Source organism: Orcinus orca, chromosome 6 (assembly GCF_937001465.1).
Source record: "Orcinus orca chromosome 6, mOrcOrc1.1, whole genome shotgun sequence".
Classification (NCBI taxonomy): Eukaryota; Metazoa; Chordata; class Mammalia; order Artiodactyla; family Delphinidae; genus Orcinus; species Orcinus orca.
In genome coordinates, this window is record NC_064564.1 from 29,817,369 (window position 1) to 29,845,360 (window position 27,992).

Here is a 27,992-nt window from a genome sequence, read left to right on the forward strand (position 1 = left end):
GTGTGTATATATTGTATACATGTATGTATGTGTATATATACAGTATACATATTATGAAGGTGAACATGCTGTATATATACACACACCCATGTATTGATATATGGGTGTGTATATGTACAGTATATGTACACTGTATGTATGTATGTATACAGTGTATATTGATATATAGGTGTGTATATATGTTGTATACCTGTATGTGTATAGGTATTATATGTATATATGTATGTACTCTCTCTATATACACACTTGCGTGTGTACTTATATGTGTATGTACATGCACATATTTACATATAGGTGTGTGTATACATGGTATATATGTATGTGTATGTACCCTATATATGATATGTGTATGTATATATACGACGAATTTATAGATGCAGTACATATATATTTTTATTCTACATGCTTTTATATGTAGGTGTATATGTGTGTCTATATGTATGTACGTGTATGTATTGCATATATGTGTATGTATGTATACTGTATATATACACACCTAAATATCTTTGTATGTGTGTATATATGTATGATATAGACGAACCTAGGTGTGTATATTGCATATCTTATACGAATGTGTACATACTGTATATGTATACAAACTATGCATTTCATATGTGTGTATGTATAGTGTATATGTATGTGTCTATTGTATATATTATGTGTATATGTGTGTAGACATACTGTATATATACAAACTATGCATTATATATATGTGTGTATATATGTATTTGCGTATTGCATATACTATATGTGTATATGTCTGTATGCGTACTGCATATATACACAGCTGTATATTTTTGTATGCGTGTACATGTGTACGTGTGTGTGTGTATACACACACAGCCTATGGATTCTGTTTGTCTGGAGAACCCTCACTGATACGGACACTTATGACAATTGAGCACCTGCTCTTTGCCAGCCAGGGAGCCAAACGCTTGTCCTTTCTGTGTCTCCCTTAAGTGTCACAAGTCCCGGGAGGGAAGGTGATGCCGCTCCTACCAGTTGAGGTGCCTCAGGGTCAGAGAGGTGCACAGGGCGGGGGGCTGGAGCCTGGTGGAGCCCAGGTGGAGTTCTAGCAGCAGTACAGCCTAGCAGTCCCACTTCCCCGGGTGCCTCTCACAAAGACGCCGAGGGAGAGACGGGGTCTGAAGGAGGGGATGAGGAAGCATCCGTGGCTCTGCAAGCCCAGACCAAGGCTGACTCGTCAAGGGTGTTAGAGGTCAGGACTCTGGTTACCTTGGGGATGGGGTTACACAGAGCCATTCCCATTCTGAAAAAGTATCCATTCTGCTCTTGTTTGTATGTTTACCCCCCCCCCAAATCTTTTAAAAACAGATTCTCTTGGTTGCTGGGAGCACACAAGGGGAAGTTGTGTGTGAGGGGGTGTGATCCAGGGGACAGGGAGGATAAGCCCCCCACTCGTAGGGCCAGGAGTGGCTCAGCTTTGTGAGCTAAGGATGGCCCGCGAGGTCCCAGAGAGAAGGGTCCCTGCTCCGTCCCTGCTCCGTGCACGCCATTCCCAGCCTGAGCAGTCCGGAGCCCACCCCCCCTCCCCCCCACACACACACCAGGGAGGAGAGCCAGTCACCCTGGCTCCCAGGCTCCGGCTCCAAGGCTCCCGGCACTAGGAGCTATTTTCAGCTTTCATGCCCTAGGACACGGCCAGAGCTAGTGTCTCCGGAAACTCTCTGTCTGTCTCTCGCCCGCCCGCCATCCCTCCCTCCCTCCTCCGCCTCTTCCCCTCCCGCTCCAGCTGTCCTGCCCTCCACCCTGCATTTCTACACAGCATGGCTCACAGACAGCTGCTCCCCGTGCCCACCCGCCACCATTCGATGGATGTCAAAGCAAGCCCTGGGGACTTCCCTGGAGGCCCAGCGATTAAGACTCTGAGCTTCCACTGCAAGGGGTGCGGGTTCGATCCCTGGTCAGGGAAATAAGATCCCACATGCCGCCAGGCACCGCCAAAGAAATAAATGAATAAAAAATAAAGTTATAGTGATGAAACAGCCCTAGTGGTGCAAGGATGGGACGTATAGCTCTATGGTAGAGAATAAAGGTCCAGAAACAGATAGATGAGAACTTGATATGACAGAAAGTGGGGAAATTAAGGAGTTTTCAATAAATGGCATTAGGACAATTGCATATCCATGTGGGAAAAAGTAAATTAGAAAAAAAGAAAAAAAGCAAGCCCTGGTCAGGTGTGACCTTGGGCCCAGGGCCATTGGCACACGTTGTCGTGTGGGATGTTCTTCCTTAGACTCCTCCCTCCCTCCTGTGTCACTGTCACTTCCTCCAGAACCTTCCTGGACTCCCCTACACAAGCTCGGGGTGTGCCCTCACCCGCCCACCCTGGATCACCGGAATTCCAATCCCGGCCCACCCTTCCCCGCCAGGTAAAGAACTGGGCCTGGTCAATAAGACCGTAGAGGTCCTCGGCCATTGCTATTGCAGTTGCAATTGTTACTGTGTTTACACAGGGTGACCAACACCCGCCCCCAGTTTGCCCAGGACCACTCAGGTTTGAGCGCTGGAACTGTGGGGAAACCCTCATTTCCGGGGAACCCCGGAAGGCTGGTCAGCCTATTTAGGATGGATCTTTCACTTGATATCCCAACCCCCGAGAGCCAGAAAGGGAATCTCCCCCCTCCTTCCATGGTAACCTTCATTCATTCATCCACTCATCCCTTTATTCAACTCCTTTATTCAGCAAGTATTTAGGAAGCATCTACTACATAGCAGACACTCTTCTAGGTGCTAGGGACAGTAAACTGAGAAGGTGTGATTTGTTACACGGGGATGATGTCTCGGAGACCACTGCAGGGCATGGGAGGTGGGAGAGGGAAGGGGCAGTTCTAAATGCAGGCTCTGACGGGACTGGGGCGGACCCTGCCCTAAGCCAGGCTGCTTGCTTCAACACAGCTGTCTTCACCCAGGGCCATCCTGCTTCCGCCTCACCCAGTTCTTCGGTGATGTCTGGGGAAAATCTGTGGTTGTCACAACTGGGGGGGAAGGGGCCCCTGGAATCAAATGGGTGGGGACAGGGATGCTGCTGAACCCCACACAGTGCCCAGGAGGGGCCCCCAGCAGAGAATGACCCACCCCAAATAACCCCAGTGCCATGGGGGAGACCCTGCACTAATATTATTCAGACCCACTGGTGCCCCTAGATTCCTGCACAGGCTGGGACTCTAACCGGGTCACCTCTGTATCCCGAGGTGACCTAGAGTGGGGCAGCCAGGAGGGCTGAGTATCAGGGATGAAATAACAAATCACCGTGCCCACTCTCCCCGCCGCACCCCAGGGTCGATGGCCTCTATCTCCTCCCTGTGCAGGTAGCTTTTCCCTGAGCCATTTCTTCTTGTCAAGGTCCCTGTCGCAGGTTGTGTTCCCCAAACATGACGTTGAGAGCAAGGATTGGAGTGCAGGTGGTTGATGTGAGACGTGCAGAGAACAGATACAGCTGCCATAGGGTCTCGCAATTCCACTCCTGGGCATAGATCTGGAGAAAACTCTAATTCAAAAATATACATACACCCCTGGGATTTCGCTGGTGGTCTAGTGGTTAAGACTCTGTGCTTCCGGTGCAGGGAGCATGGGTTCCATCTCTGGCCAGGGAACTAAGATCCCACATACTGTGTGACAAAAAAATAAAGAAAGAGAGAAAGAAAGAAAAAGAAAGAAAGAAAAGAAAGAAAGAAAGAAAAAGAAAGAAAGAAAGAAAGAAAGAAAGAAAGAAAAGATACATGCACCCCAATGTTCATTGCATCACTATTTATAATAGGCAAGATGTGGAAGCTACCTAAATGTCCACTGATGGATGAATGGATAAAGAAGATGTGGTACATATATACAATGGAATATATTCAGCCATAAAAAGAATGAAATAATGCTATTTGCAGCAACGTCGTGGATGGACCTAGAGATTATCATACTAAGTGAAGTAAGTCAGAAGAGAAAGACACATATATGATCTCTCTTATATGTGAAATCCAAAATACGACACAAATGAACTTGTCTACGAAACGAAAACAGACTCACAGACATAGAGAACAGACTTGTGGTTGCCAAGGGGGAGAAAGAGGGAGGGAGGGTTGGATTGGGAGTTTGGGGTTAGCAGACGCAATCTATTAAATATAGGATGGATAAGCTACAAGGTCCTACTGTCTAGCACAGGGAACTATATTCAATATCCTGTGATAAGCCATAATGGAAAAGAAAAAGAGTTTTATTTATACGTTCCATCCCTAACTGAGCTGGCCCATCCCCTCCCATGGTTCTAAGTGCAGCCCGAGGCTGCAGACTTCCCACCGTGGTCTTCAGCTCCAGAGCAAGCCACCTGCAAACCAGCCGCATCTTCCCAGGGGCTGGCAACTCTCCTTTGCTACTGATTCCAAGACACATCCAGATAGCACAAATGTGACCATGAAAACAAACTCAGGCATGTTCAAATCAGGGAAATAACATTCTTATCTCTGTTTAGTAGTTGCTTAATTTTAGAATAGCTTAGAGTTACAAAAAAGTTGCAAAGATCTGTACAGAGTGTGCAGAGTGCTGTAGACCCCCGACCCAGTACCCCTATTTCCAACACGTTAGTACTTTAGTACGTTAGTACGACATGCTTATCCAACTAAGGAACCGAGATGGATACGTTATTATTAACTAAAGTCCACACTTTACTAGAATTTCCCTAGCTTTCCCCTAACATCCTTTTTCTGTGCCAGTCTCCTCTGGGCTGTGACATTTCTCAGACGTCCCTGGGTCTTGATACCTTGAAAGTTTTGAGGAGGACTGGTCAGGTATTTTGTCCCTCAATTTGTTTGTCTGTTGGTTTTCTGATGTTTTTCTTATGGTTGGGCTGGAGTTACGGGGTTTGGGGCAGAAGATCCAGACAGAGATAAAAATGTCATTCTCCTCAGGTCACATCATCAAGGATACACACCATCAAGGATACACACATCAAGGATACACCCCATCAACGGGACTTGTGACAAACAATTTTACCCTTGATCACCTGGCCAGTATCGTCTTTTTTTTTTGCTGCGTTGGGTCTTCATTGCTGCACACGGGCTTTCTCTAGCTGCGGCGAGCAGGGGCTCCTCTTTGTTGCGGGCACGTGCTTCTCATTACAGTGGCTTCTTTTGTTTCGGAGCACGGGCTCTAGCTGTGCGGGCTTCTGTAGTTGTGGCATGGGGGCTCAGTAGTTGTGGCTCCCAGGATCTAGAGCGCAGGCTCAATAGTTGTGGCCCACGGGCTTAGTTGATCTGCGGCACAGGGGATCTTCCCGGACCAGGGCTCGGACCCGTGTCCCCTGCATTGGCAGGTGGATCCTTTTTTTGTTTTCTTTGTTCCTTTTGGAACCAAAACTTTAATCCCAAGGAGTCTCACAAAACATATTACAAATGACAGCATGAAAAAGAAAACTGCACAGTAACTCAAAGTTCAGCTCTACAATATACTCTTCATCTGGCAAGACATTGGTATCTTGATCATCTCAACTTCCAAAAAACATTACAAAGAGCTATGTATTCATGTACGGCAATCACAGAGGGGACTTATGACCTAACTCAAAGGGAAACTAACTTCCTTGAAACTTCTTAGATTCTAAACTCACTGGACAACCTCTTGTCCAGTGTGAAGACTAGTGGAATTCTTAAACCTCTAATCTAGGGTAAGGGTGCGGCTTTCACTTCTACCTGCTGGCTTGCGTTCACAGCACCTTTTAAAGACTGCTTGCTTAACTACAGCTGCATACCATATCCCAGCTACAGAAAGTCTTTTCACTGTTTGCCAGTGTTGCTTCCATAATAATAAACATCACACTTTAGGTGGGCAGGAGTTAGAGTTTTATTATCAGTCTAGGCAAGACCAAAAATTCAAAGCAAATTCAATTTTGCTTAAGAGAACATTGTAAAGAAACAATTCTTCATATTACATGCCTCATATGACCCATTTCAAACCATAGAGAATGACATGTTTATGTGTCACCGCCCAAGAGACAAACAAATGTGAACAGCTAAAACATTTAAAAAGTGCATCAAGCTTCGGAAGTCTCAAACGAAACTTGAATTTTCTGTACATACTCCTGTCAAATGAAGTTATTTCCTGTGCACCACTCCTCTTGCAAAGTGGTCTGCTATTTCCTTTCATTTGACCTGGATCGGCTAGGAGACCTAGAGAAAGATCGGGACGGCTTGCGATTTCTCTCCTGGGACAGTGATCTCTCTCTTCTCCTACATCTACTAAAGGGACCTGCTCCGGCTGCGGGAGAAGCTTCTCCGTCTTGGACATCTGTGGTGAGGGGGAGGACTCCTCCTCCGATAATCATCTCGAGGGCGACGACCCCAAGAAGGAGGCGGCCACGATGTCGACTTCTCCTTTCCCCATTGGACAGGTCCACTCTTACTCGGCAGCCACAGAGTGTTCTCCCGTCTAGTTCTCAGACAGCATCCGCTGCACCTCGGGGATCTTCATTTTCAACAAGAGCGAAGCCGGGAGGGTTTTTAGCAACCCACACACTTCGGAGTGGTCCATAATACCCTAAAGCTCGTTCGAATTCAGTCTTGTTACCACTGTTTCCAAGATTCCTTACACAAACGTTACAGTCCAACGGACAGGAATCCCGATGCAAGACCCTCCTGGCTCCTGGGTTTCATGGGCCACAGGGTGATCCCGGGCCTCTAGAATCTCGCAGCTGAATCGGCTCGCACAAGCTGTCCTGTGGAGATGCTTTTCCCCCCATGTGTCCAGCCCGGGGCGCTGCTGTCTAGGCCCGACCTCCAGGGTGACAGGGTGAACCCCAGGTCCCTGGAGCAAACACTCAGAGCCCTGGTGACCAGACTCAGGGGGCTGCGGCGGCAGCTGGACATGTGTGGCCACCCTGGTGGTGTTTGGCCCCATCTGCAGTTCCAGTTCCAGCTGAGAAAGAGCCTCGCTGTGTTATTTTCTCCTGGTTGTGTAAGGATCCCCGGTGTCATTTGACAGAAATGTACATGGTGTGTTCTTTCTCTCTTTTCTCCCTGCTTCCTCTCGTCCCTCTCCCCCTCCCTCTCTCCCTCTGTCCCCCCCTTCCCTCTCCCTCTTTCCTCTGCGTCTCTCTCTTTCCCTCTCTCCCTCCCCCCCTTCCCCCCTCCCCGTCCCTCTCCCCGTCCCTCTCCCAACTCCCTCTCCACCTCCGTCTCCCCCTCGCTCTCCCACATCCCTCTCCCTCTACCCTCCCCCTCCCTCTACCCCCTCCCTCTCCCCCGTCTCTCTCCCCCCTCCCCCCTCCGTCTTCCCGCCTCCCCCGTCCCTCTTCCCTGTCCTTCTCTCCCTTCCTCTCTCCCTGTCCCTGTTTCCCTGTTCCGCACGCCCTCCCTCTACCTCTTTCCCTCTCCCTGTCCCTCCACCTCCTTCCCTCTCTGGAGAGGGAAGGAGGTGGAGGGACAGGGAGAGAGAGCAGGATGGGGGGAGAGGGAGAGAGGGGGGGAGAGGGAGAGAGGGATAGAGGGAGGGAGCGAAAGACGTCCTTCCCTCCCTCCCTCTATCCCTCCCTCCCTCCCTCCCTCTATCCCTCCCTCCCTCCCTCCCTCCCTCCCTCCCTCCCTCTCCCTCCCTCCTTCTCCTCCCTCTCCCTCTCCCTCCAACTCTCCCGCTCCCTCCATCTCTTCATCTCCCTCACTCCCTCCCAGAGAGGGAGAGATGGCAAGGCAGAGACAAGGGAGCGGGAGAGAGAGAGAGGGAGAGATGGAGGGAGAGGGAGGGAGAGGAAGAGAGGGAGAGAGATATGGAGAGGAGAGGGAGAGAGAGGCGGGAGAGGGAGAGGGAAAGAGGTCTCTTCCACCCTCCCTCTCCCTCTGTCCTCCTTCTCTCCCTCTCCCCCCTCTCTCCCTCTCCCCCCTCTCTCTCCCTCTCCCCCCTCTCTCCCCCCTCCCTCTCCATCTCTCTCCCCCTCTCCCCCCTCCCTCTCCATCTCTCTCCCTCTCCCCCCTCTGTCTCCCCCCTCCCTCTCCATCTCTCTCTCCCTCTCCCCCCTCCCTCTCCATCTCTCTCTCCCTCTCCCTCCACCTCCTTCCCTCTCCAGAGGAGAGAGAGAGGGAGAGCGGTAGAAGTGCTGAGGAGGGGGGCTCCCTCCCCCTCCCACTCCCATCCTCTCCCTACTGCTTTCTCTTTTCTCTGCTTCAATGAACACCAGGCGCCTTTTAGATCAGCCCTGAAGTCAACGTCGATGCTTGGACAGCCTGACCTCCCCGCTGACTTCCAGCCCAGGACCACCGCTGGGAGATGAAGTCTGCGGGGCCCTGGGCGCAGGCTGCACAGGCACCTCCCCTGATGCCCAATCTCTCCTCGTTTACGAGGCAGCCGACACTCCCCTCCCTGACTCCCCAAGATTTGGGGCTTTTTTAGTATGTGTCGATAATGCCATGAGCTACTATTTAACTCTTCCACGAGGACCCATCTCCCAAAATGCAGTGGTTTTCAGCCTTGGCTGCACTAGAGAACCCCCAGGGAAGGGAGAGACGTCTCTCCCTCCCTCTCTCTTTCTCTCCCTCCCTCTCTCTTTCTCTCCCTCTGTACTTCTGTCTACCTCTCTCCCTCTCCCTCTCCCTCTGGGGTGATGCCCGATGAGCTCAGAATCGCAGATGGCCCCCCCATCCCCTCTCTGTGGCTTGCATGGGGGATGCACCTTCTCACCGTGGCCCGGGCATGGCCTTGACACTCAGACATCGGGTCCTGCGTGGACACTTGTGTTTGTTCCATAGTGCAGGTGGCTGCAGTCTGTGCTTCTGTAGATGGGGGCTGTGCGTGAGCCCTTCATCTTCCCCGCAGACACCACTGGTGCTCGCTCGGCCTCGCGGGTGATGCGGGGGGCACGGGGGACAGTCTTGTGTCCCCACCTTCTTGGGCTACAGACAGGCCACGCTGGTCCCGTGGTGACTGGGGGCTCCCAGGAGAACCCCACTGCAGACCGGAGAGGTGGCCCCAGAGAAGGTGGCGTACGCCTGGGGCCGGGCCTCATCAGTGAGCCACGGGCCACCTGCAGCAACAGCTGTCTCACCGTCCAGGGGCTGGGTGTTCGGGCGCCGTGGGGTTGAGCCACTGTCTGCACGGCAGCCGTGTTTGTCTTGTTGAGCCCGGGGAGGCCCCTTGGTGGCTCCTGGAAAGACTGGCCGCATTTCTTCCTGCCCTTGGCCTTGGAGCCCATCACGTTCATGCCGTTTCTGGTTCCAAAAGGACCTGTGTTAATAAAGACCACGTGTTAGGACAGCACCAAAGTGTCCAGAAATCCGGGCCAGGAGGAGGAGGGAGGGGGATTGGCTGTGCCCGCCAGTGGCCTGGGAGCCCTGCCCGCCTGCAGAGACCTGGCCCGGGGCCCGCGGGGAGGCCGTGGCCCTCGGTCCCCAGCGCCTTCCGTCTCTGGGTTCCAGGAGAACTGCGTGATCCTCAGGGAGCTGGTGAGGCTGCAGGCCTTGAAGTCCCGCCTGCTGGGGTTCCGCACGCAGGCCGACTCCGTGCTGGAGATGAACATGGACAAGACCAGCCAGGTGGTGGCCACTGTCCTAGGTAACACCGCCTCCCCGAGTCCCAGTGGGGACGGGGTCAGGCGGACCTTGACCGGACGTGGTGCTGCCTGAGACCCCACTGTGTCAGCCCTTGGGGGTCACCTTCCCAGACCCTTCATTCTGCCTCGAGGGGCGCGGGGTCGGGGGTGGCTGGGGGGCCGCCCCAGGGACGTAGCCGCGCCTCTCCCCTCCGCCCGCAGGTGAGCTGGCCCAGAAGCTGAAGCCCCTCGGGGAGCAGGAGCGGCCGTGATCCTGGAGCTAAAGAAGGCCGAGTGCCAGAGGCGGGGCCTGCACTTGGACGGCCCCATCAACGCCTGGGACCTGCGCTACTACATGAACCGGGGGAGGAGACGCGCTACCACGTGAACCAGTACCTGCTCAATGAGGCTTTCCCCATGCAGGCGCTCACACGCGGGCTGCTGGGCATCTCCCAGGAGCTGCTGGGGCTGACCTTCGACCTGGAGGAGGGCACCAGCATGTGTCACGAAGACGTGAGGCTCTAAACGGTCTGGGACGCGGCCTCGGGCAAGGTCATCCATCGGCAAGTTCTACCTGACCTCTATCCTCGGTGCGTGCGTGGGGGAACCTGTCGGCCGTGGGCCGGGGCTCCTCTGTCGAAGCGGGGCCCCATCCACGTCCCTCCGCAGGGTGGGGAAGTCCGGGCACGCGGCCTGCTTCGGCCTGCAGCCGGGCTGCCTACAGCACGATGGGAGCTGCCAGATCGCCATCGCGGCCACGGTGGCCAACTTCACCAAGCCTACGCCCAACCTGCCCTCCCTGCTGCAGCATGATGAGCGGGACACCAACTTCCACGACGTCGGGCACGCGATGCACCAGCTCCGCTCCCAGGCGCAGGGCTGCAGGCAGGGGGCGGGGAGGGCCCGGGCGTGCGTGGTCCTCAGGCAGGCCCTCGCCATGGGATTCGTCCACTGACATCACCCCGCACGTGGTGACGCCCTCGGTGTCAGCTTCCATCATCAGACCCCAGGCACTGGGCGCATAAATAACGGAAATGGATGTCCTCGAGGCTCTAGAGGCTGGAAGACCCAGATCAAGGAGTCAGGGCTGGTTCCCTGCATGTTAAATACATGCACTCAAGAGTTGCCTTGGAAAAAGACAAAAGAAAAGAAAGGAACGTTGCCTGCAAGTCTGCTGACAGCCGGTGATGAGAACCAGAGGGAAGGCTCTGGGGCCGGGGGCGCAGTGCCCTGTGAGCTCGGGGGCCGCTGCCAGTCTCCGTGGAGGCTCAGCAAGTCCCAGTGACTTCCCCACGTGTGGGGCGCCAGCTGAGCGTCTGGGCCCAGGACCCACTGCTCGTTCAGTCTTCCTGTGGTCAGCCCTTCATCCTGAGCGCGATGCTCTCACAGGCTGCACCGGGGCATGTGCGGACAGTTTACTGAGCTGTACAGACGTCACTACTGCTTTGGACCATTTCCGTCACCCCGAAAATGTCCCTCACGCCCTTAGCTATCACTCCGTCCCCTCGCCAGCCCCTGACAACCAGGAACCCACTCGCTGACTCTGTGGATCTACCTGCTCTGGACGTTTCTCCTCAGTGGGGTCACGCCCTGTGTGTCCTTCTGTGTATGACTTCTCTCGCTGAGCATTGTGTTCTCAGGGTGTATCGACGCGGCAGCGAGCGTCAGGGCTTCACCGTGTTGCGTGGCTGAGGGACGTAAAGACGACAAGAGAAAAGAAAAGAACGTTGCATGCAAGTCTGGTGACAGCCGGTGATGAGAACCAGAGGGAAGACTCTGGGGCCGGGGGCGCCGTGCCCTGGGAGGCCCTGGCGCTGCTGCCAGTCTTGGTGGGGCACGGGCAGCACCGTCCCTCAGGAGCTGCTGGACAAGCTCATCAAGTCCCGGGAGGCCAACCCAGATGCGGCCGGACCGAGGGAAGGGAAGGGGGCTTCCGGTCTGCCCGGCTGGAAAGCGCGGCCTGGACACGGTGCCAGCCCCCCGTCTCCTTCCTCCCGCCCCCCAGGCCTCTTCAACCTGTGCCAGATCGTCCTGGCCAAGGTGGTTCAGGCCCTGCACATGCAGACGCCCGCGGACCCGGCCCAGGAGAATGCCCGCCTCTGCCAGGAGATCCTGGGGTTCCCAGCCATGCCAGGTAGCCAAGCGCGCACCGGGCTCACCTCAGCGGTCGGTTGGCGGCTACTGCCCAGGTCAAGAGGATCGTCTGGTGGTGTGTGAATGGGGACCGACTGACGGGCTCCGGCCGAGGCCCGCTGACCTCTGGCCTCTTCCTGCCACGGTTCCTTGGCTGGTCCCTCCAGCTGTGGCCCGCGGAGTCCGAGGGTGGGGTGGGAGGCTCTGCACATGCTTTCTAGAGAGCCTGGAAGAGGCAGGAGAGGGCTTCATACCCCGAACAGAAGGCATCGACGAGGTCTGCCCGTGCGTGTCGGTGCGGACACGCGGTTCACTCCCTCGTGAGCGCTTTAACCAGCGATCTCTCCGTGGTGGAGGGCGAGCCCCGACTCATCTCTCGCAGCCTCGGCAGCTGACCTTGTAAGAGGCTTAGGAGTGAACCCTCGTGAGCTTCAGCAGAAAGTCGGCAAAGATTTATTTGTGTCCCTCCACTGAACTGCCAGCAAGGTCCCCGTTTTCTACAAGTGTTGGGCCAATACTCTCTCTAGTGGCAGGGGACTCAGACAAGGCTGCTTTGGGGCCCCCACCCCCGCTCTGGGGCAGGGGCACTGAGCGGCCAGGGAGCCGGGCAGGAGCCCCTCCGCGTGTGTCCCAGTGACCCACCTGCCTGCGACCTTCGGCCGCCTGGCAGGAAGCTACGACGCCCAGTCCTGTGGCCAGTCATTCCTGCAAGAAACACTGGAACCAGTTTCTGCCAACCCGCCAAAAAAAAACGACTTCAAAGGCAACGTGGTGTCACAGGAAGGGCTTCTTTCTGTGTTTCTTTGTTTTTAGTTCATTAGGCCTCACTTAAAATTCTGATTCCACAATGCACTTGCTTTGGGATCTTGAACAACACTCATAACCTCTGCAAGTTTCAGTAGAGTAAGTTTATGTGATTACTTTCATCTGTAATATCCCTGTGTTGCAATCTTAATTAATTCAGATTAATTCATCTTAAGCTTAATCTCAAGTTCAGATCAAAGACTAGTTCCTCTGTGACTTCTCCTCTGAACTGATTCAAAAGCCTCCTCTCCCGTCCTCATTTGGCTTCTCTTCTCTTCTGGAATCTCATAAGAACTTCTATGACCTCTCTGGTTTTTTGTTGTTGCTGTTGTCTGTTTGTTTGGTTTTTAATTGAAATATAGTTGATTTTCAATGTCGTGTCCGTTTCAGGTGTACAGCACAGTGATTCCGTTTTCAGATTCTTTTCCCTTATAAGTTATTACAAAATATTGAGTACAGTTCCCTGTGCCATAGAGGAGATCCTTGTTGTATCAACTCTATGCCTTCTTTGAATGACCGTAGCACTTTGTTGTCTGTATCATTTTTATGTCTGTTGTGGCTTTGTGACTGAAAATGAAAAATTTTCTATTTGTTCATGTCCTGGCCCTTCCTTAGAAATGTGTTCATTTACCTATTTCATATTTATTGACTACATCTTAGACACCGTGTTAGCTGCTTGTTCTAGATGTTAGTAAAACATAGACCTTCCTGCTCAAAGGGTCACAGTATTTGTGGGAAAACAAACAAACGAACAACTTACGTCTCAAATAGCTTTGTACTTCCCAAAGAGAGCACACCTCGTAGGTACAATAAATATATGTATTATACATAAATGTATAAATAGTTAATGGCATTAAAAACTTGAGATAACTGCTTTTCTATTCTGAGGAAATGATGATAATATTTCACCAGGAGCTCAACACCACTCTGAGAATGAGGGCTTAACCCCCGACCTGGCTCACTGCATCGCTTTCTTATATGAAAATAGACAAGTCTGTACATGCTCTCTACAAAAAGGCTTATCTGGCATGAATTTCAGATAGCAAGAAGAAAAAGTCAAGAGGTTCAGAGAAGCATCCAGAAGCTCAGGTGATTGTCTGGCACTAATACAACTTGCTTGACAGGAAAATAGAGCTGTAAATCTCACAAAATTAGATGATCTTCTAAGAATTTCAAAACCGCCTGCTAGTAATTAGAAATCCTAGAAGAACCGCTTCTTTTAAAGCATACTGATAATATGCTTTACAGCTTAATATTCAGAAGCCTATGTTTTGGCTAAGTGAGCTTCAGGAATGAAGGAAACTTGTGGTTCAGTTCCATCTACTCTGGAACCTCTGGTCAAAACACCTACTTCTGTGCTCAGCCATCTTATCATCTGTAAAATGGAGGCAACTCTAAGAAAACATAGTCACAGAGATGTTGCACAGTTTCCTGTGTCACTGTCTTCATTTGTTTCAGAAAACCAATAACGTCTAAGCTACTACTGCAAAGAGCGCAGTGTTACTTGGGGTCATCTAGTGCAGCTCTGTCAAAGTAAAGAAAAGGAAAGGGGCCTAGAATAACTATAATTTTCCCAAGAGGACACTATTATTTTATGGCAAATCTGAGTCAAGAACCCTGATCTCTTTGATGCCATTCCATTGTTCTTTCGTTGGGTTCTCAGCAACCCAGAGAAAGAAAGAGAAATAAAACTCCTATGTGCTGTGTCACTGGTACAGGACGTGGCAAGATTGGAATTGGAGAACTACATATTAACAGGTATTTGGGAAATTCTTCAAACTAATTAAGATATATACCAGGTACATAAAAAACAGTTATGTTTTCCCAAGACGATTCTGTGGAACGAACAGAACTGGTAACTGAAGGTGCCTGTGTGCTGCAGTTCCAAACAGGACGGGTGAATGCTTGTTTTCTGGCACCCTTAAGACTCCACCCCAATATACACATTAAAATAAAATTAACATTTCAACTGGGTCATATTTAATTCTGCATGCTCTTGTAAGTCAGCAAAATAGTCCATATATCATTTAAGTTGTCACTCACTTTCTTTTCTTTTTTTTGCGGTACACGGGCCTCTCACTGCTGTGGCCTCTCCCGTTGCGGAGCACAGGCTCCGGACGCGCAGGCTCAGCGGCCATGGCTCACGGGCCTAGCCGCTCCGCGACATGTGGGATCTTCCCGGACCGGGGCACGAACCCGTGTCCCCTGCATCGGCAGGCGGACTCTCAACCACTGAGCCACCAGGGAAGCCCGTCACTCACTTTTTAACTTGACTTTTCATTTCTAAAAGTCTTTCCAAACACAAAACAGAGGTGGGAAAATGGTATATGGGAAGCTGCAGAGATGAAATAAGCTTACTTCATTCGGCATAAAGATGAATACCCAAACAACTTCTGCATAGCTGGAAGTGCCCAAATCTACTATCTTCGTTTTGTAGTCAAGGCTTCCGGAAAAATATGCTAACGGATTCCTAATTACCCAAATGCCCCATATCTGTTTCAGTAAGTATCATCATATATTATGGAAATTTTTCTCAGTGACAGAGAAAGACATCCTGGCCGAGCATCCCCCTGCCCATGACACAGAGATGATGGGTCTCAAGCTACCTTGAAGGCGTTGGAGCCCACTTTATCCATTACTAATATTAATGGAGGACAAAACTTCATATTCTGTTTGCTCTGTGTCTGTTAAATCACTTCTTCCCTTCATTAAAATGGATGACACATAATTGAGTCTGTAGTGTGTGTGTCACTGGAAACTGAACACATTTTTGTTGGTGTTATTAACGTCATAGGTTTCTGGGGGGGGTCTACTAAATAACTAAGTCTAGTTTCACAGTTACAAATAAATTATGATGTAATTTTGAATAAAGTAAGCTCATCGTAAAGGAAGGATACTGAGAGTTGCTACTACCCCTTCCTTGAGGGGCTCTTGTAAAGCACTAAATCAAGTAACAGAGGTTTATATGCATGCATATATTTTCAATGATATTTGAACACACTTGAAAAGAACTCTACGGAATGCATTATAAAACCTCGATGCTGTGTGTCCCTAGTTCCCGGCTCTCTCGTTCAAACTATTTAAATGAACAAAATGTTATCTATTAGGATAGCTATCAGAGTACTCCAAATACTACTTCTTGCAGTACCCTGTCCCAACCATTTGCCTTCCTCTTCCCATTAGTCTTTAATTCAGAAACCCCAGAGATTTGTTCAGTAATTTATGAACATATTTCTTCATTCAGCCAAGAAAATTGATGGATCCCTTACCAAATTTCAGGCACCCTTCTTCAGGATGTTTTCTAGGCATGTTCAGGAAACACAGCAGTGATTAACACAGATGAATATAGCCTCTCTCGAGCTGAGGGGAGAGACAAAAGTAAAGAAGCAAATATAAAATCGTAAGTGTAAATACGTAAATAAAAAGTGAACAAATGGGTAGAATAACTAGTATATCAGGTAAGTGCTGGAGAAAAACAGCAAGCAGGGAAGGGGGATGGAGATTGTTAGCTGGTAGGAGGAGGCTGCGATCGGAAACTAAGTGATCGCTGAGGGCTTTCTGGGGAAGATAAAATTTACGAGGGAACCTAAGGTTGTGAGAGGGAGCAAGGTGCATATCTGGGAAGTGAATAGTACAAGCAGAGGGAACAGTCAGATGGAAAGGCAATGAGGCAAGAGTGGGCTTGGAGTATCCAAGGAGCAGAAAGGATGTCAGTGTGTGGAAAACAGAGGGAGCAAAGTGGAGAGGAGAAGGAAACAGTCAGAGAGGAAACAGAGGCCCAGATTTCTAGGGCTGTGGAGGCACTTTGAGGACTTTGCTTTTCCTGTGAAGAAGCCATTGAAGAGACTTGAGTGACATGATCTGACTTATGTTTTAACAGGATCTCTCTGGATGCCATGTTGATTAGAGACTGCAGGAGAATAAGGACAAGCCCCAGAAGACCAATAGTTGATTCAAATGTCAAGAAACATTTATGCCTTCACCCTTCAACTTCACAAATGATGCCATTTCCACTGAGCTATTGAAAAATATCATCTGGCTTTCAAAACAATAAACCAGAAGGCATTTTCTCACATAAGCAAGGTCACAAACAACTGTCAGCTAAAGGTGAAATAGCAACAAATCAAATAATAACAAAAAACATTTTTTATAGATTTTAAAACCTTACAAAGCATTTTCTTGTCCATTATCTAAGTTAATCCTCAAATCAACGCCATGAGATAGTTATTATTTTCCCATTACAAGTGACCGCATATTAAATCCTTAGTGATTGCTCAAGAAAAGCTGAAATCTTGAGTGTACATCTATTAATGCCAAGGTTGGGTTTTTTGCCCATGGGAACATTGGATGCTAAAATCCACGGGGATTTTCAGCTCAAGATGGCAGACTAGGAAATATATTTACTTTCTGGTCCTCCTGAAACCATGTTTAAATAAAACTGCAGAAATACCAAAATTAATCAACCAATAAAAGCCAAGACATTGTGGAAGTCATCAACCACAGAAAGATTTCAACACATTTCGAGAAGGCAAACAATGAAATGGAGGGGCCATGAATAAAATAATGAAGAAAAGACTACCCTAAGTAGGGTCTGCACAAAGCCAGGCAGCTTTTGCTGAGCCCTGGTTATAGTAAAGGACAGAGGAAAGAAGAGGGGCTGAAAACAAGGAGACAAAAGTCATTTTAGGAAAAAACGTTCACTTAATGAGCTCCAGGGAACACTCAGCCTGCTGCCATACTCACTCATGGATTACAGTGGATTGTTGGTAAGCAAGACAAGAAAACAGGGAACCAACAAACAAAAATCAAGACACGGTTTCTCACTGAGCTCTTCTCAAATGAGATCAAGAAATTATCGTTCAATGCCATAGCTGTAAATCATTTCTGCTCCTGGAGAGGTTAGAAAGGGCTTATAATAGTTACCCTTTTTCTTCAGACAGAATTTAGGTCTGAGCAAAAGCTTTTGTGTCCTCCAACCTCAAAGTTTATTGGGGATGGAAGTCCAAATTTGCTTTGACATACCATAAAAAGAATCTCATGAGCAGAGGGTCAAACTACTTTTGGAATATATGAATTATGCCCAGTGTGATTTTAAATAGATTTTAAACAAAAATATACAAAGTTTCACTGGTTCTGAAACTTCTACATGTTACATGCCTGATATATAACACACAATGTCAGTCCCAGGAGAGAGAAAACACTCCAATGAAGCAAGCCAAAGAAACAAGATTCGAACAAGGTAAAGTGATGTGTAGACCAAGACCAGGATTTTTCAGTTCTTTCCTGTCATGCTGTAGCTTCCAGCTCCTGAATAACAACACACGTTTCCCTTGTCCTAGACACACAAGAGTATGTCTCCTCTATGGGGCGTAAGAAGCTCTAGAGTTACATATGTGTAGTAAAGAGTGGACCCAGCCGGCATACTCACAATGACCAAATCGTGTTGATCGTACTTTATTTTAAACCAATACATCGCTCCATGCTGAAGTTGCAATAAATGATATATTTGCTTTCTAGACATGAATGAGATGCCTTACTGGATATACTCCAGGAAGGCCAGAGAAACTGGCTTCTAATCCATACAGAATAATTCATTGATGAATTCCTTTCAGGAGAGCCCCTGATTTATCTAGAATATAAGCTTTACATACCTGGATCCTTCAAACTAGACCAAAGGGACAAATCTAGGCTGCAAGCCTCAATTAGAAATGTGGGATGGTGCTATGCTGACAACTGGTGGTCCCTGACCTAGCTTCTGAGATTAGAACCCAGTGTGGTGGATGACCAATTCACGCGTTGAACAAAAGAACACCTCCTACAGGGCAGTGTATGTGTTCATTACAGGTATGGCACTTAGGGCTAAAAGTAACACATGAAGCATATATGATAAGGAGGCACCAGAGTCCAGAGCACGAGCTCTGGAATCACACAGGCTTGCTTCGAATCCCGGCTAAGCCACTACCATCTGTATACCCTGAAGAACAGTCGAAGGTTTAAGTGTTCTTTTACCAAATTTCGAAAAACAAATGAAGAAAGAACCTACCTGCCAGGAAGGGACATCGTGGGGTGCAGCATCCAGTCGCGTCAGGGCTCTGCATCCCCTGCTCAGAAACCTTCACCGCCTGGCTCATGGTGATGCTGGTAGCTCAGCAGCCCTGGAGAAGGCGCTCCTGTCTCCAGGGCTCGCGGACAAGCTGGGGAGGTCCACGGAGGTGGCGGGCCACAGCCTGGCAAACTCTGGGTGCCTCCTCCACTCAGCTCTGGGCATGCTCTGGCCTCTGGGCCCCGTTGCGGGGAAGGGCTGGCCGATACATAGCCAGGGCTGAGGGGTCTGCAGAGCCGGTGCCCAGGCAGGGTGAGCTCTGGAGGAGAAGACTTCCACAGTCCCCAACAGTCTCCGCATGGTGACCCATCCGGTGCCAAACACCTGCCACCCACAGCGACAAGTCCCAGCCGCTAGAAAGCCCAGAAGGGGTCGGGCTCTTTGCCCTCGGGCCGGGTTTCTCCAGGGCCTGGGCTTGTGTGGGGCCCCCATACCACCCCCTGACCCGCCCTTGCTCTGTGACACGTACAATGCAATGTCAACACCCAGGCTGAGCCGGCCAGTGTTCAGAGCGTGCTAGACCTTGAGAAGAGTTAGCAGCTAGGGAGAAGCTCTCCCACTTTCACTCGCTTTTCTCAGATCAGGCAGGCAGCCCATCTCACCCCAAAGCTATGGACACCACACCTCCTTCCCAGGCTATCGTTTTCCGTTCTGCCCCTGTTGTCCCTTTCCATTCTGCCCCCCTTTTCCCCAGCACCCCATTTACGGCTTCGGGTGTCATCGGTGCTGCAGCAGGCAGCACCTCTGACCCCGAAGCTATGGACACCACACCTCCTTCCCAGGCTATCGTTTTCCGTTCTGCCCCTGTTGTCCCTTTCCATTCTGCTCCCCTTTTCCCCAGCACCCCATTTACGGCTTCGGGTGTCATCGGTGCTGCAGCAGGCAGCACCTCTGACCCCGAAGCTATGGACACCACACCTCCTTCCCAGGCTATCGTTTTCCGTTCTGCCCCTGTTGTCCCTTTCCATTCTGCCCCCCTTTTCCCCAGCACCCCATTTACGGCTTCGGGTGTCATCGGTGCTGCAGCAGGCAGCACCTCTGACCCCGAAGCTATGGACACCACACCTCCTTCCCAGGCTATCGTTTTCCGTTCTGCCCCTGTTGTCCCTTTCCATTCTGCCCCCCTTTTCCCCAGCACCCCATTTACGGCTTCGGGTGTCATCGGTGCTGCAGCAGGCAGCACCTCTGACCCCGAAGCTATGGACACCACACCTCCTTCCCAGGCTATCGTTTTCCGTTCTGCCCCTGTTGTCCCTTTCCATTCTGCCCCCCTTTTCCCCAGCACCCCATTTACGGCTTCGGGTGTCATCGGTGCTGCAGCAGGCAGCACCTCTGACCCCGAAGCTATGGACACCACACCTCCTTCCCAGGCTATCGTTTTCCGTTCTGCCCCTGTTGTCCCTTTCCATTCTGCCCCCCTTTTCCCCAGCACCCCATTTACGGCTTCGGGTGTCATCGGTGCTGCAGCAGGCAGCACCTCTGACCCCGAAGCTATGGACACCACACCTCCTTCCCAGGCTATCGTTTTCCGTTCTGCCCCTGTTGTCCCTTTCCATTCTGCCCCCCTTTTCCCCAGCACCCCATTTACGGCTTCGGGTGTCATCGGTGCTGCAGCAGGCAGCACCTCTGACCCCGAAGCTATGGACACCACACCTCCTTCCCAGGCTATCGTTTTCCGTTCTGCCCCTGTTGTCCCTTTCCATTCTGCCCCCCATTTCCCCAGCACCCCATTTACGGCTTCGGGTGTCATCGGTGCTGCAGCAGGCAGCACCTCTGACCCCGAAGCTATGGACACCACACCTCCTTCCCAGGCTATCGTTTTCCGTTCTGCGCCTGTTGTCCCTTTCCATTCTGCCCCCCTTTTCCCCAGCACCCCATTTACGGCTTCGGGTATCATCGGTGCTGCAGCAGGCAGCACCTCTGACCCCGAAGCTATGGACACCACACCTCCTCCCTAGGCTATCTTTCTCCGTTCTTCCCCTGTTTTCCCTTTCTATTCTGCCCCTGTTTTCCCCAGCCCCCCCCCCCATTTACGGCTTAGGCCGGCATCGGTGCTTCAGCAGGCAGCAGCTCTGACACCAAACCTATGGACACCACACCTCCTTCCCAGCGCTGTTATTTTCCAGTCTGCCCTGTCTCCACGTAGAACCGCTACCTATTTCACACGGCTGTTCCTAGTTCTGGGAACACACCACTCACTGGTAGCAATGCCTCAGCCCATGCCTCGACTCATTTACCTGCAACGCTGGCCAACAGATAGACCAACACTTCAAAGTTATGACAGAAAGTTGAGTAAGTTATACGCTTGGAATTGCATTTATTATTATTAACAAGCACAACTGTAGTGCTTAGACTATAACAAGTAATCTTCTAAGTGCTTAGCAAATATTAACTCACTTAATCCTCATAATGGCAAACCTATAGGTAGGTAATGTTCATAATATTCACCTTTTTTGGGGGAAACTGAGGCCCAGAGGGGTTGAATAGCTTGTCTAATGCCACATAGTAAGTAGCGGGCAGAAACCCAGGATGAAAACCAGACCGTCGAGACTTTCATCACTTTGCTGTGTCACCTTAATAGATGTTGTGGTTAGGGAAGGGACTAAACTGACAAGACTCTGAACTTGAGAAGGGAGAAATTAGAAAGTGACTGATCCTAGAAACTAGAGAGGATTTCAGCTCAGAAATTTCTGGTGATGAGACCCGGAAGAACAAGAACATGGTTGGATTATTAACTTGGGGTAGTATCTGAATCCATTGAGAAATGGTTTTGTCTTGTTTTTTTTTTTAACTTAGAAAGGCCAGTTGGATGAAGATTAATGAAAAAAAAAAAGTAGAAAGGAAAAGAGGAAGGTGCCTGAAGTGAGACATAACCTCTTCCCTGTAAGTACTAGGGGTGGGTGTCCTGTGGGAAAGGATGGAGCTCTCTCTACAGGTTTGTCACCAGGATGAACAAGGAGGAACATGGCAACCATTGTACTGGTTTTGATGATTCCTCAAAAACCAAGGCTTTAGTTTCCAAGAACTACCCACAGTAGCATACCTACCGGGTGTCAGACATGCCACCAAGTGTGTTTCCAGTCACACAATTTAATTGGAGAAATAGTTCCTATGAGGTACGCATTAGTTCCCTATGGCTGCTGTAACAAATTACTACCAATGAGCTTGCGTAAAACAAAACACACTCATTCTCTTATGGTTCTGGAAGACAGAGGTCCAAAACCAGTTTCCCTGGGCTGGAACCAGGAGTTGACAAGGCCGTCCATCCACCTTCTAGAGGCTCTAAGGGAGAATCTGTTTCCTTGACAGCATTCCTTGACTTCTGGCCACATCAATCCAACCCCAACTTCATCATCACATTCTCTTTGGAGTAAAAACTCCCTCTGCCTCTCTCTTACGAGAACACCAGTGGTTACATCTGGGTCCATCCAGGTAGGCCAGAAGAATCTCCCCATCTCAAAACCCTTACTTTCATCCCATTGGCAAAGTCCCTTCTGCCATTTAAGGTGACATTCACAGGTTCTGGGGATTAGAAGGTGGACATTTGGGGGCAATGGTATTATTCAGTCTACTGCAAGGTAGATACTATTATCTTCCTCAGATGTAGGAAATGAAGTTTAGGGAAGTAATCTGTCTCAGGTCTACAATTTCCAGAGTAGAGATTTAAATTCTGCCAGTGAGACTTTAGGACACACTCTAAACAACTTTAACCTGTGTCCTTAATTACTGCATAATCCTTGGTTAAGAGTCACACTTAGGTATCAAGACCCAACTGAATATAACACAAGTACTGTCTCCTCTTTCACTATGTTTGCCTGGTGTATTTATGAATCTTGCCCAGAGCAGAAGAGTTCAGAAAATTGTTATGCACCTTTACTAGGAGAAAGCATTTACTGTTTGATGTGCACGGAGTAATGGAAGGCTATTTAAAATAAAATAAAATAAAATAAAATAAAATATGCCACCAAATCGTCAAGTGTCACAACAGAGGTAACCCCGTGGGAGTCTTGAGGAGACTAAAATTATCTCCAATTGTGCAGGTGAGAAAAGTGTCACTAAAGGCAGTTGTAGTTCAGCCAAGCCCTACGGCACAGAAGTAGGAATTTGGATAGGTACGAATGGGAAAAAAGACATTTTAGGCATGGGAAACAGTTTAATGCTGAATGGATGAGAAATATACATTAGACCTTTCTAAATCAACTGGCTTATTAACTCAGTAAATCAGATTTGGTCAGTCAAACTAGCTTTAGCTGATTACTTATCCAGGGCATAGCTGTTGAGAGTAATTTTTGTCATAGAACAGTAAATAAAACTGTTGAACTATAGCTTTAGGCTTGCTAAGTGAAATAGATTGCTCTAGCTGATGTTCAAGTGACTTACTTGGTACTATTCACGAAATTGGGGGTTAACAACTGCTTAAGACAACATAGAGAATTGCTCTTAAATAGTACTTGAAGTAGTTACTGTGTAAAGTATCTGTTCAGTAGCTCATGGTAAATGGATGTTTATAATCCCCACTGGACAACCAACTGCTTTTTTGCAAATGGTAATGTGAATTGCTGTTGCATAAACTATAGTAATGACCACCTATCTAATTTGTTGTCCAAACCAGAAATCTTCTAACAATACTGGTCTCCTAATAAAAGTAAGCAGGAAGCTAACACACACTGGGTGTCTCCCGTGTGCCTGTGCATGCATCTATATCTCACTGAACCCCCATAACAGCCCCCAAGAGAGGGACTCTGAGTGTCCCCATGCTGCTGGTGGAGAAACAGGCACAGGAAGGTTCAATAGTCTATCTACCTAAGATAACACAGAGGGTGGGAGAGCCTGTTTTTAAACCATCTGCCTCCAATTCCAGGTGCCAGGAGCCAGATTCAGCCTACAGGCCTCTTCTGCTCATCTGGAGGTGAAACCACGTGTAAGGATTAGTCAAATCCTGTCTTCACTCCTCAAGGTAGCTTGAACACTTGCACATCCTCCAAATAGCATGTAGCATAAGCAATAAGATGTTTGCCCCGGGTATTGTCCAGGAACTTGGAATCAGCTGTGTCTAGTTAGGCTGAGTTGGTTAAGACTGGAGAGGACAACCGATCTTCCACCTGGGCCAGTGCCTTTTGACTTCCTGCCATCAGAGGGCCGAAAACTACAGCCCGAGAATGTGCTGAGCCCCGCAGCCTAGTTACGCCAACTCAGAACAATGATGAGCACACCTTTTTCCAATCACCTTTCCTCATGCTCCCTATGCCTCATACTGCCCTGCTTCTTTATTCTTTATCCCATAGATACCCCAAGCCCCTTGCCTTTGGGGAGGCGGATTTGAGACCTATTGTCACGTCACTTCCTCGCTTGGCTGCCTTGTGAATAAACCTCCTCTTTGCTGCAAACCTCAGCGTGTCAGTGTTTTGGCTTGCTGCGCCTCAGACAAAATGGTAGGGAGCCGTGGTAAAGGTCCCTTGCCTGTGAGGGAAGCTGGTTACTAGTAGTCACGTTGCGGATGTTTTCTCCTCCCGGGGTGGGGGGGCAGACGTCCTGCTCTTCCAGAAAGAAGGGAGAAAGGCAGGAGCTGGACCCTTGCTCTCAGGGTCACCGTCACCTAGGAGCTCGTTAGAAGCACAGAATCCAGGCCCCACCCAGAACTACTGAATTACAGCCTGCATTTAACAAGATCCACAAGAGAGGCATACCCATAGTAAAGTTGGAGAGGCACCAAGCTGGAGTCCACGTAGCAGAGAAGCAGACAGGATTCTAGACCACGCAGAGTGTTAAAGGCCAACAGTTTGTTTTCTATTCTCAAAACAATGTTTCTGAGCCATGTTTATGAGCAATGTCCCAACTTGCTTTTAAGGTTTCTTGTGTGAAGAATGGATTGGAAGGAAACAAGATATATGGACACTGGTTAGGACCTCATTGCAACAGACAGGCAAGTTCAGTATTAGGATGTTGAGGAAGAGTTGACAGATTCAGAAGAAATTCAGGAGATAAACTGAAGCGGGCTTAATGGGGTATGAGATGGAGGAAAGGAAGGTCTTAGGGAATTAAAGGGTTTACTACACGTATGAGCAAAGCCTCAAAATTAATCCTTTGAACGTACAGAGGTAGAGCTCTCAAAGGACACCGGTTAGGAAGCAACTGTACGCCCTTTATAATTCCAAGAGACAACACAGATCAACCGTTGCGATGGAAAATTCGGCGGTACCGGTGCGTTTTTTCACTCAAACTTAGTTCCAGTGACTATTACTCACATTTTCTGTGCCTAAACAACACAGCTTGAGGAACTGAAGGGGATTCCATCCTGGTAATTAAGGAGGGTCCCCAACACTGACAGTCCCATCTTAAAAAGCAGTCCCCCTGCATTTTACCCGAGGAGCAATGGCCAGAGCCTCCCTTTTAAAACGATGGGGAGAAACCAGAGCATCACACACTGTCCCTTTCAGCTACTGTGAACTGAGCCGCGAGACGACCAGTACCCCCTAGCACAGCGCGGACGGGCCAGCGCGCGGGGGCCACTGTGACAGGCGACAGCACAAGAGACGAAGCCCAGGCCCAGGGGCTCTGAGCTCCACCGGCAACGCCCAGGGGCCAAGGCGTATTACCTTTCCGGGAGGCCGACGAACTGGCTCATGTCACCCCCAAGATACCGCCCACCCAACGCCAGGACTGCCAAAGTCGCCAACCCGGCGTCCCCGGTGCCAGCACAAGGCCACGAACCACAGGCGCCTAGGCACAAGCCCACGCAGCTCGCGGACCTCCTTCTACCGCGCATGCGCCACCGCGGGGCGTCTCGACATGACTCTCAGCACGCAGGCGCATTAACGCGCTTGATTGGTAAAGAGCATTCTGATGCCTGCAATTTCCCTCCTTAGCCGGAGGCTGGGAGCACACGTCCATTAGTTCGTGTGTGTACCCTTCAGAATTCCAATCATACGGGACATGGAAAGTTGTCCGACTCTCCCAGTTCCTTGTGTGGTTCTTCCAGATATTTCCCAAGTGCTTACATTCACACTTGTATCTTGTATGTAAGTATTTGTACGTAACAGGTATCCTGTAGTTTATAGAAGAGCAGCACACTATACACATACTATATACATAGTCTACAACGTGTCTTGGATAGTGACGCTGTTATCTTTCTAAAATATAAACTTGGCTGGATTGCTCTGTTGCTTGAACATCTTCACTTAGCACAGAATACAGCCCAGGTTGTTAGCATAGCATTGAGAACTCTTTATAAACAAGTATCAGTCTGTCTCTCCAACTGAATTAGAAGTTCAAACTATGACTTCCAAGGACCTACATCATCCACCTCCCTCCTTTGCCCTGCCAGCCTCCCCTGATCTCATTCTCTACTGCCCTGCCCTCACTCACTTTCCCCTGTCCAGCCACACTGCCTTCCTTACTATTCCTCAAACATGCCAAGCACACTCGTGCCTCAGGGACTTTGCACCTACTATTCCTTCTGCTTCAGAACACACCCTCCCATCCCATCTCCGCTCTCCCAGAACACACCCTCCCACCCCATCTCCACTCTCCCAGATAGCCAGTGGCTTGTTTCTCACTTCAAGGCTCTGCTCAATCGACATCTTAATAGAGGGGACTTCCCTGATCACCTACCACATTCCCTCACCTCTTCATCTTCTTTTGTTATTCTCCAAAGCATTTACCACCGCTTGACACTCCATATATTGACTTATTTATTCATCTCTCTCCCCCACTACAATGGAAAGTACGTAAGGGCAAGAACTTTGTTCTCTTCCTACTTCCTAGAACAGTGCCTTCAATTTAGAAGGTGTTATACAAATATTTGCTGAAAATCAATGTATGACTTCTTTGCCCTTTCACACTACCCTCTAGTCACACCAGAGGCTGCCCCTCCAGAGCACAAGTTCAAGCCCTGTGCCTTCTGTACCTGTCCCCAATACCTGGGCTGTCCTTTCCTCATTCCGGCAAAATCCTCTTCCCCCAAGCCCAGCTCAAACGCTGTCTCCTCAGTCAGGCCTTCCTCAATTTCTCCTCTATGCTCCTGCTGCACTTGATTCTTTTATCATAATTAACCCACTTATACTCACTACATGTTTCTCTTCCTAGATAACTGTAAGTTGCTACTGAACAAAGACTTCTACTCACCTCTGTATCCCCGTGCCCTAACAACAAACCTATAAGGCTCTCGGTGTTTACTGAAACAATTTATTTTCTGAGTCTCTACCAATTCTAGGGAGTGCATAGTATAGTCTCCTCCTCATTATCAGTGAGCCTGGTACCTGTGGGAGGGCCTTACAGCAGAGGAGAGTCACCAATGGATCATAACTAAGGTCCTGAGACTGCAATGGCAGACAGCATGGTGAAGTTAGCCCACTGCATGCAGAAGACCCACAGAGGAGTCAGCATATGCAATGGACTACACTTGGTATAACATGTGAACAATCAAGGTTTACAAACGTGTTCTCATGCACTTGTAAGGATCTTCTAGCCCACGCGGAACAGACAGAACACACACAAAGGAGCCTGGAGGAAGTGAGTAGGCCGGCAGCTGCGCCCTAACATCTTAAGAGGGAACATTTCTGTGACTACAGTTTAAACAAATCAGATAATTTGCCTCCTTTCTAGACACCCTGGTTATCACGGGACAGGCCAAGCCTCTCAAGTTTTAAAGCTAAAGTACACGGAAGATCTGTGAAGAGGGCTTAAGATATTTAAGAGCTAGTACCTGCATTAAGCAACCCGGTTATAGAATGAAAATTTATCTTGAAATGCCCGTCTCTCCCTCTCTCTCTCACCTCCTATCCCCTATCTTCCCACCTCCATCTCTATTCCTTCTCCCCTACTCCCTGTTTTATGTATATACGTGCATCATTTTATATATGCACGGAATATTTACTGTCTGTTACGTTTATTTAATAAAGTGCACACTCCTCAGGCTAAATTTAGAAAGAGGACAAAATGAACACTTTCACATGGGCGTCAGTGGTGTTCCAAAGACAAAAGATTCCTCAGTCTTGAAACATGGCAAACACCACGTTCCTTCTGATAGTTAGATGCTAGAAATAGGCAAGTGGATCCTTAAAATTCACACGCTATTAAGACCTACTATCAACAGAGTAGATCTTAAAGCGGAAACAAGAAAACACCAGCCTTTTAAGTTCTTCCTGTCTGAAGATAAGAATAAGAGGTGGTAGTGTTCTTCCTCACTTGCACCGAAGTGTAAAAGCGGCAAAAATATCTTCAACACATATATGATGAGGAAGCCGCTCTTCTGGTCCACTCTGTTTTGTTTTGCTTCTAGGGATCTGTCTCACTCGGAACCTTTGCTTTTTGTTTTCTCTTTTATGTACGCTAAGAACCCGAGAGTCTTAACCTTTTCTTCCACCTCTCAACCAATAAATAGGACAAAAGAACATTTTTATGTTTTTATGTATTTTCCATTCAACTTTTTAAAAA

At 49.3% G+C, this 27,992-nt stretch overlaps 2 protein-coding genes and 1 pseudogene across 4 annotated transcripts in view; all 3 read right to left on the bottom strand.

The window, feature by feature from the left end:
• Positions 1 to 27,992, bottom strand: part of LOC125964844 (uncharacterized) — a 165,336-nt gene that overhangs the window by 35,574 nt on the left and 101,770 nt on the right. The window lies entirely within an intron of this gene.
• LOC125964856 (serine/arginine-rich splicing factor 3-like) lies at positions 5,832 to 6,649 on the bottom strand (annotated as a pseudogene).
• LOC117198824 (uncharacterized) lies at positions 8,751 to 11,396 on the bottom strand. Of its 2 annotated transcripts, XM_049711522.1 has the most exons (5): positions 11,073 to 11,396; positions 10,092 to 10,644; positions 9,914 to 9,997; positions 9,339 to 9,491; positions 8,751 to 9,213 (listed from the first exon to the last, which is right to left on the bottom strand). In XM_049711522.1, the coding sequence occupies exons 2-5, from the start codon at positions 10,454 to 10,456 to the stop codon at positions 8,883 to 8,885; spliced, it is 933 nt and encodes a 310-aa protein (XP_049567479.1). In that variant the 5' UTR covers positions 10,457 to 10,644; positions 11,073 to 11,396; the 3' UTR covers positions 8,751 to 8,882. The 2 variants fall into 2 exon arrangements, with proteins under 2 accessions (XP_049567479.1, XP_049567480.1); XM_049711523.1 differs by lacking the exon at positions 9,339 to 9,491 and having other exon boundaries at positions 11,073 to 11,200.

Bases quoted from the DNA above. Each gene is read 5' to 3' on its own strand.
- LOC117198824 (XM_049711522.1), bottom strand. From the start codon at position 10,456: ATGGCGAGGGCCTGCCTGAGGACCACGCACGCCCGGGCCCTCCCCGCC. The intron at 9,492-9,913 runs GTACTGGTTCAC...GTTCATCTCCAG, and splicing joins GGGAAAGCCTCATTGAGCAG to CACGGAGTCGGCCTGCGTGC. The intron at 9,214-9,338 runs GTCTCTGCAGGC...TTATTAACACAG, and splicing joins CCCCGCGGGCCCCGGGCCAG to GTCCTTTTGGAACCAGAAAC.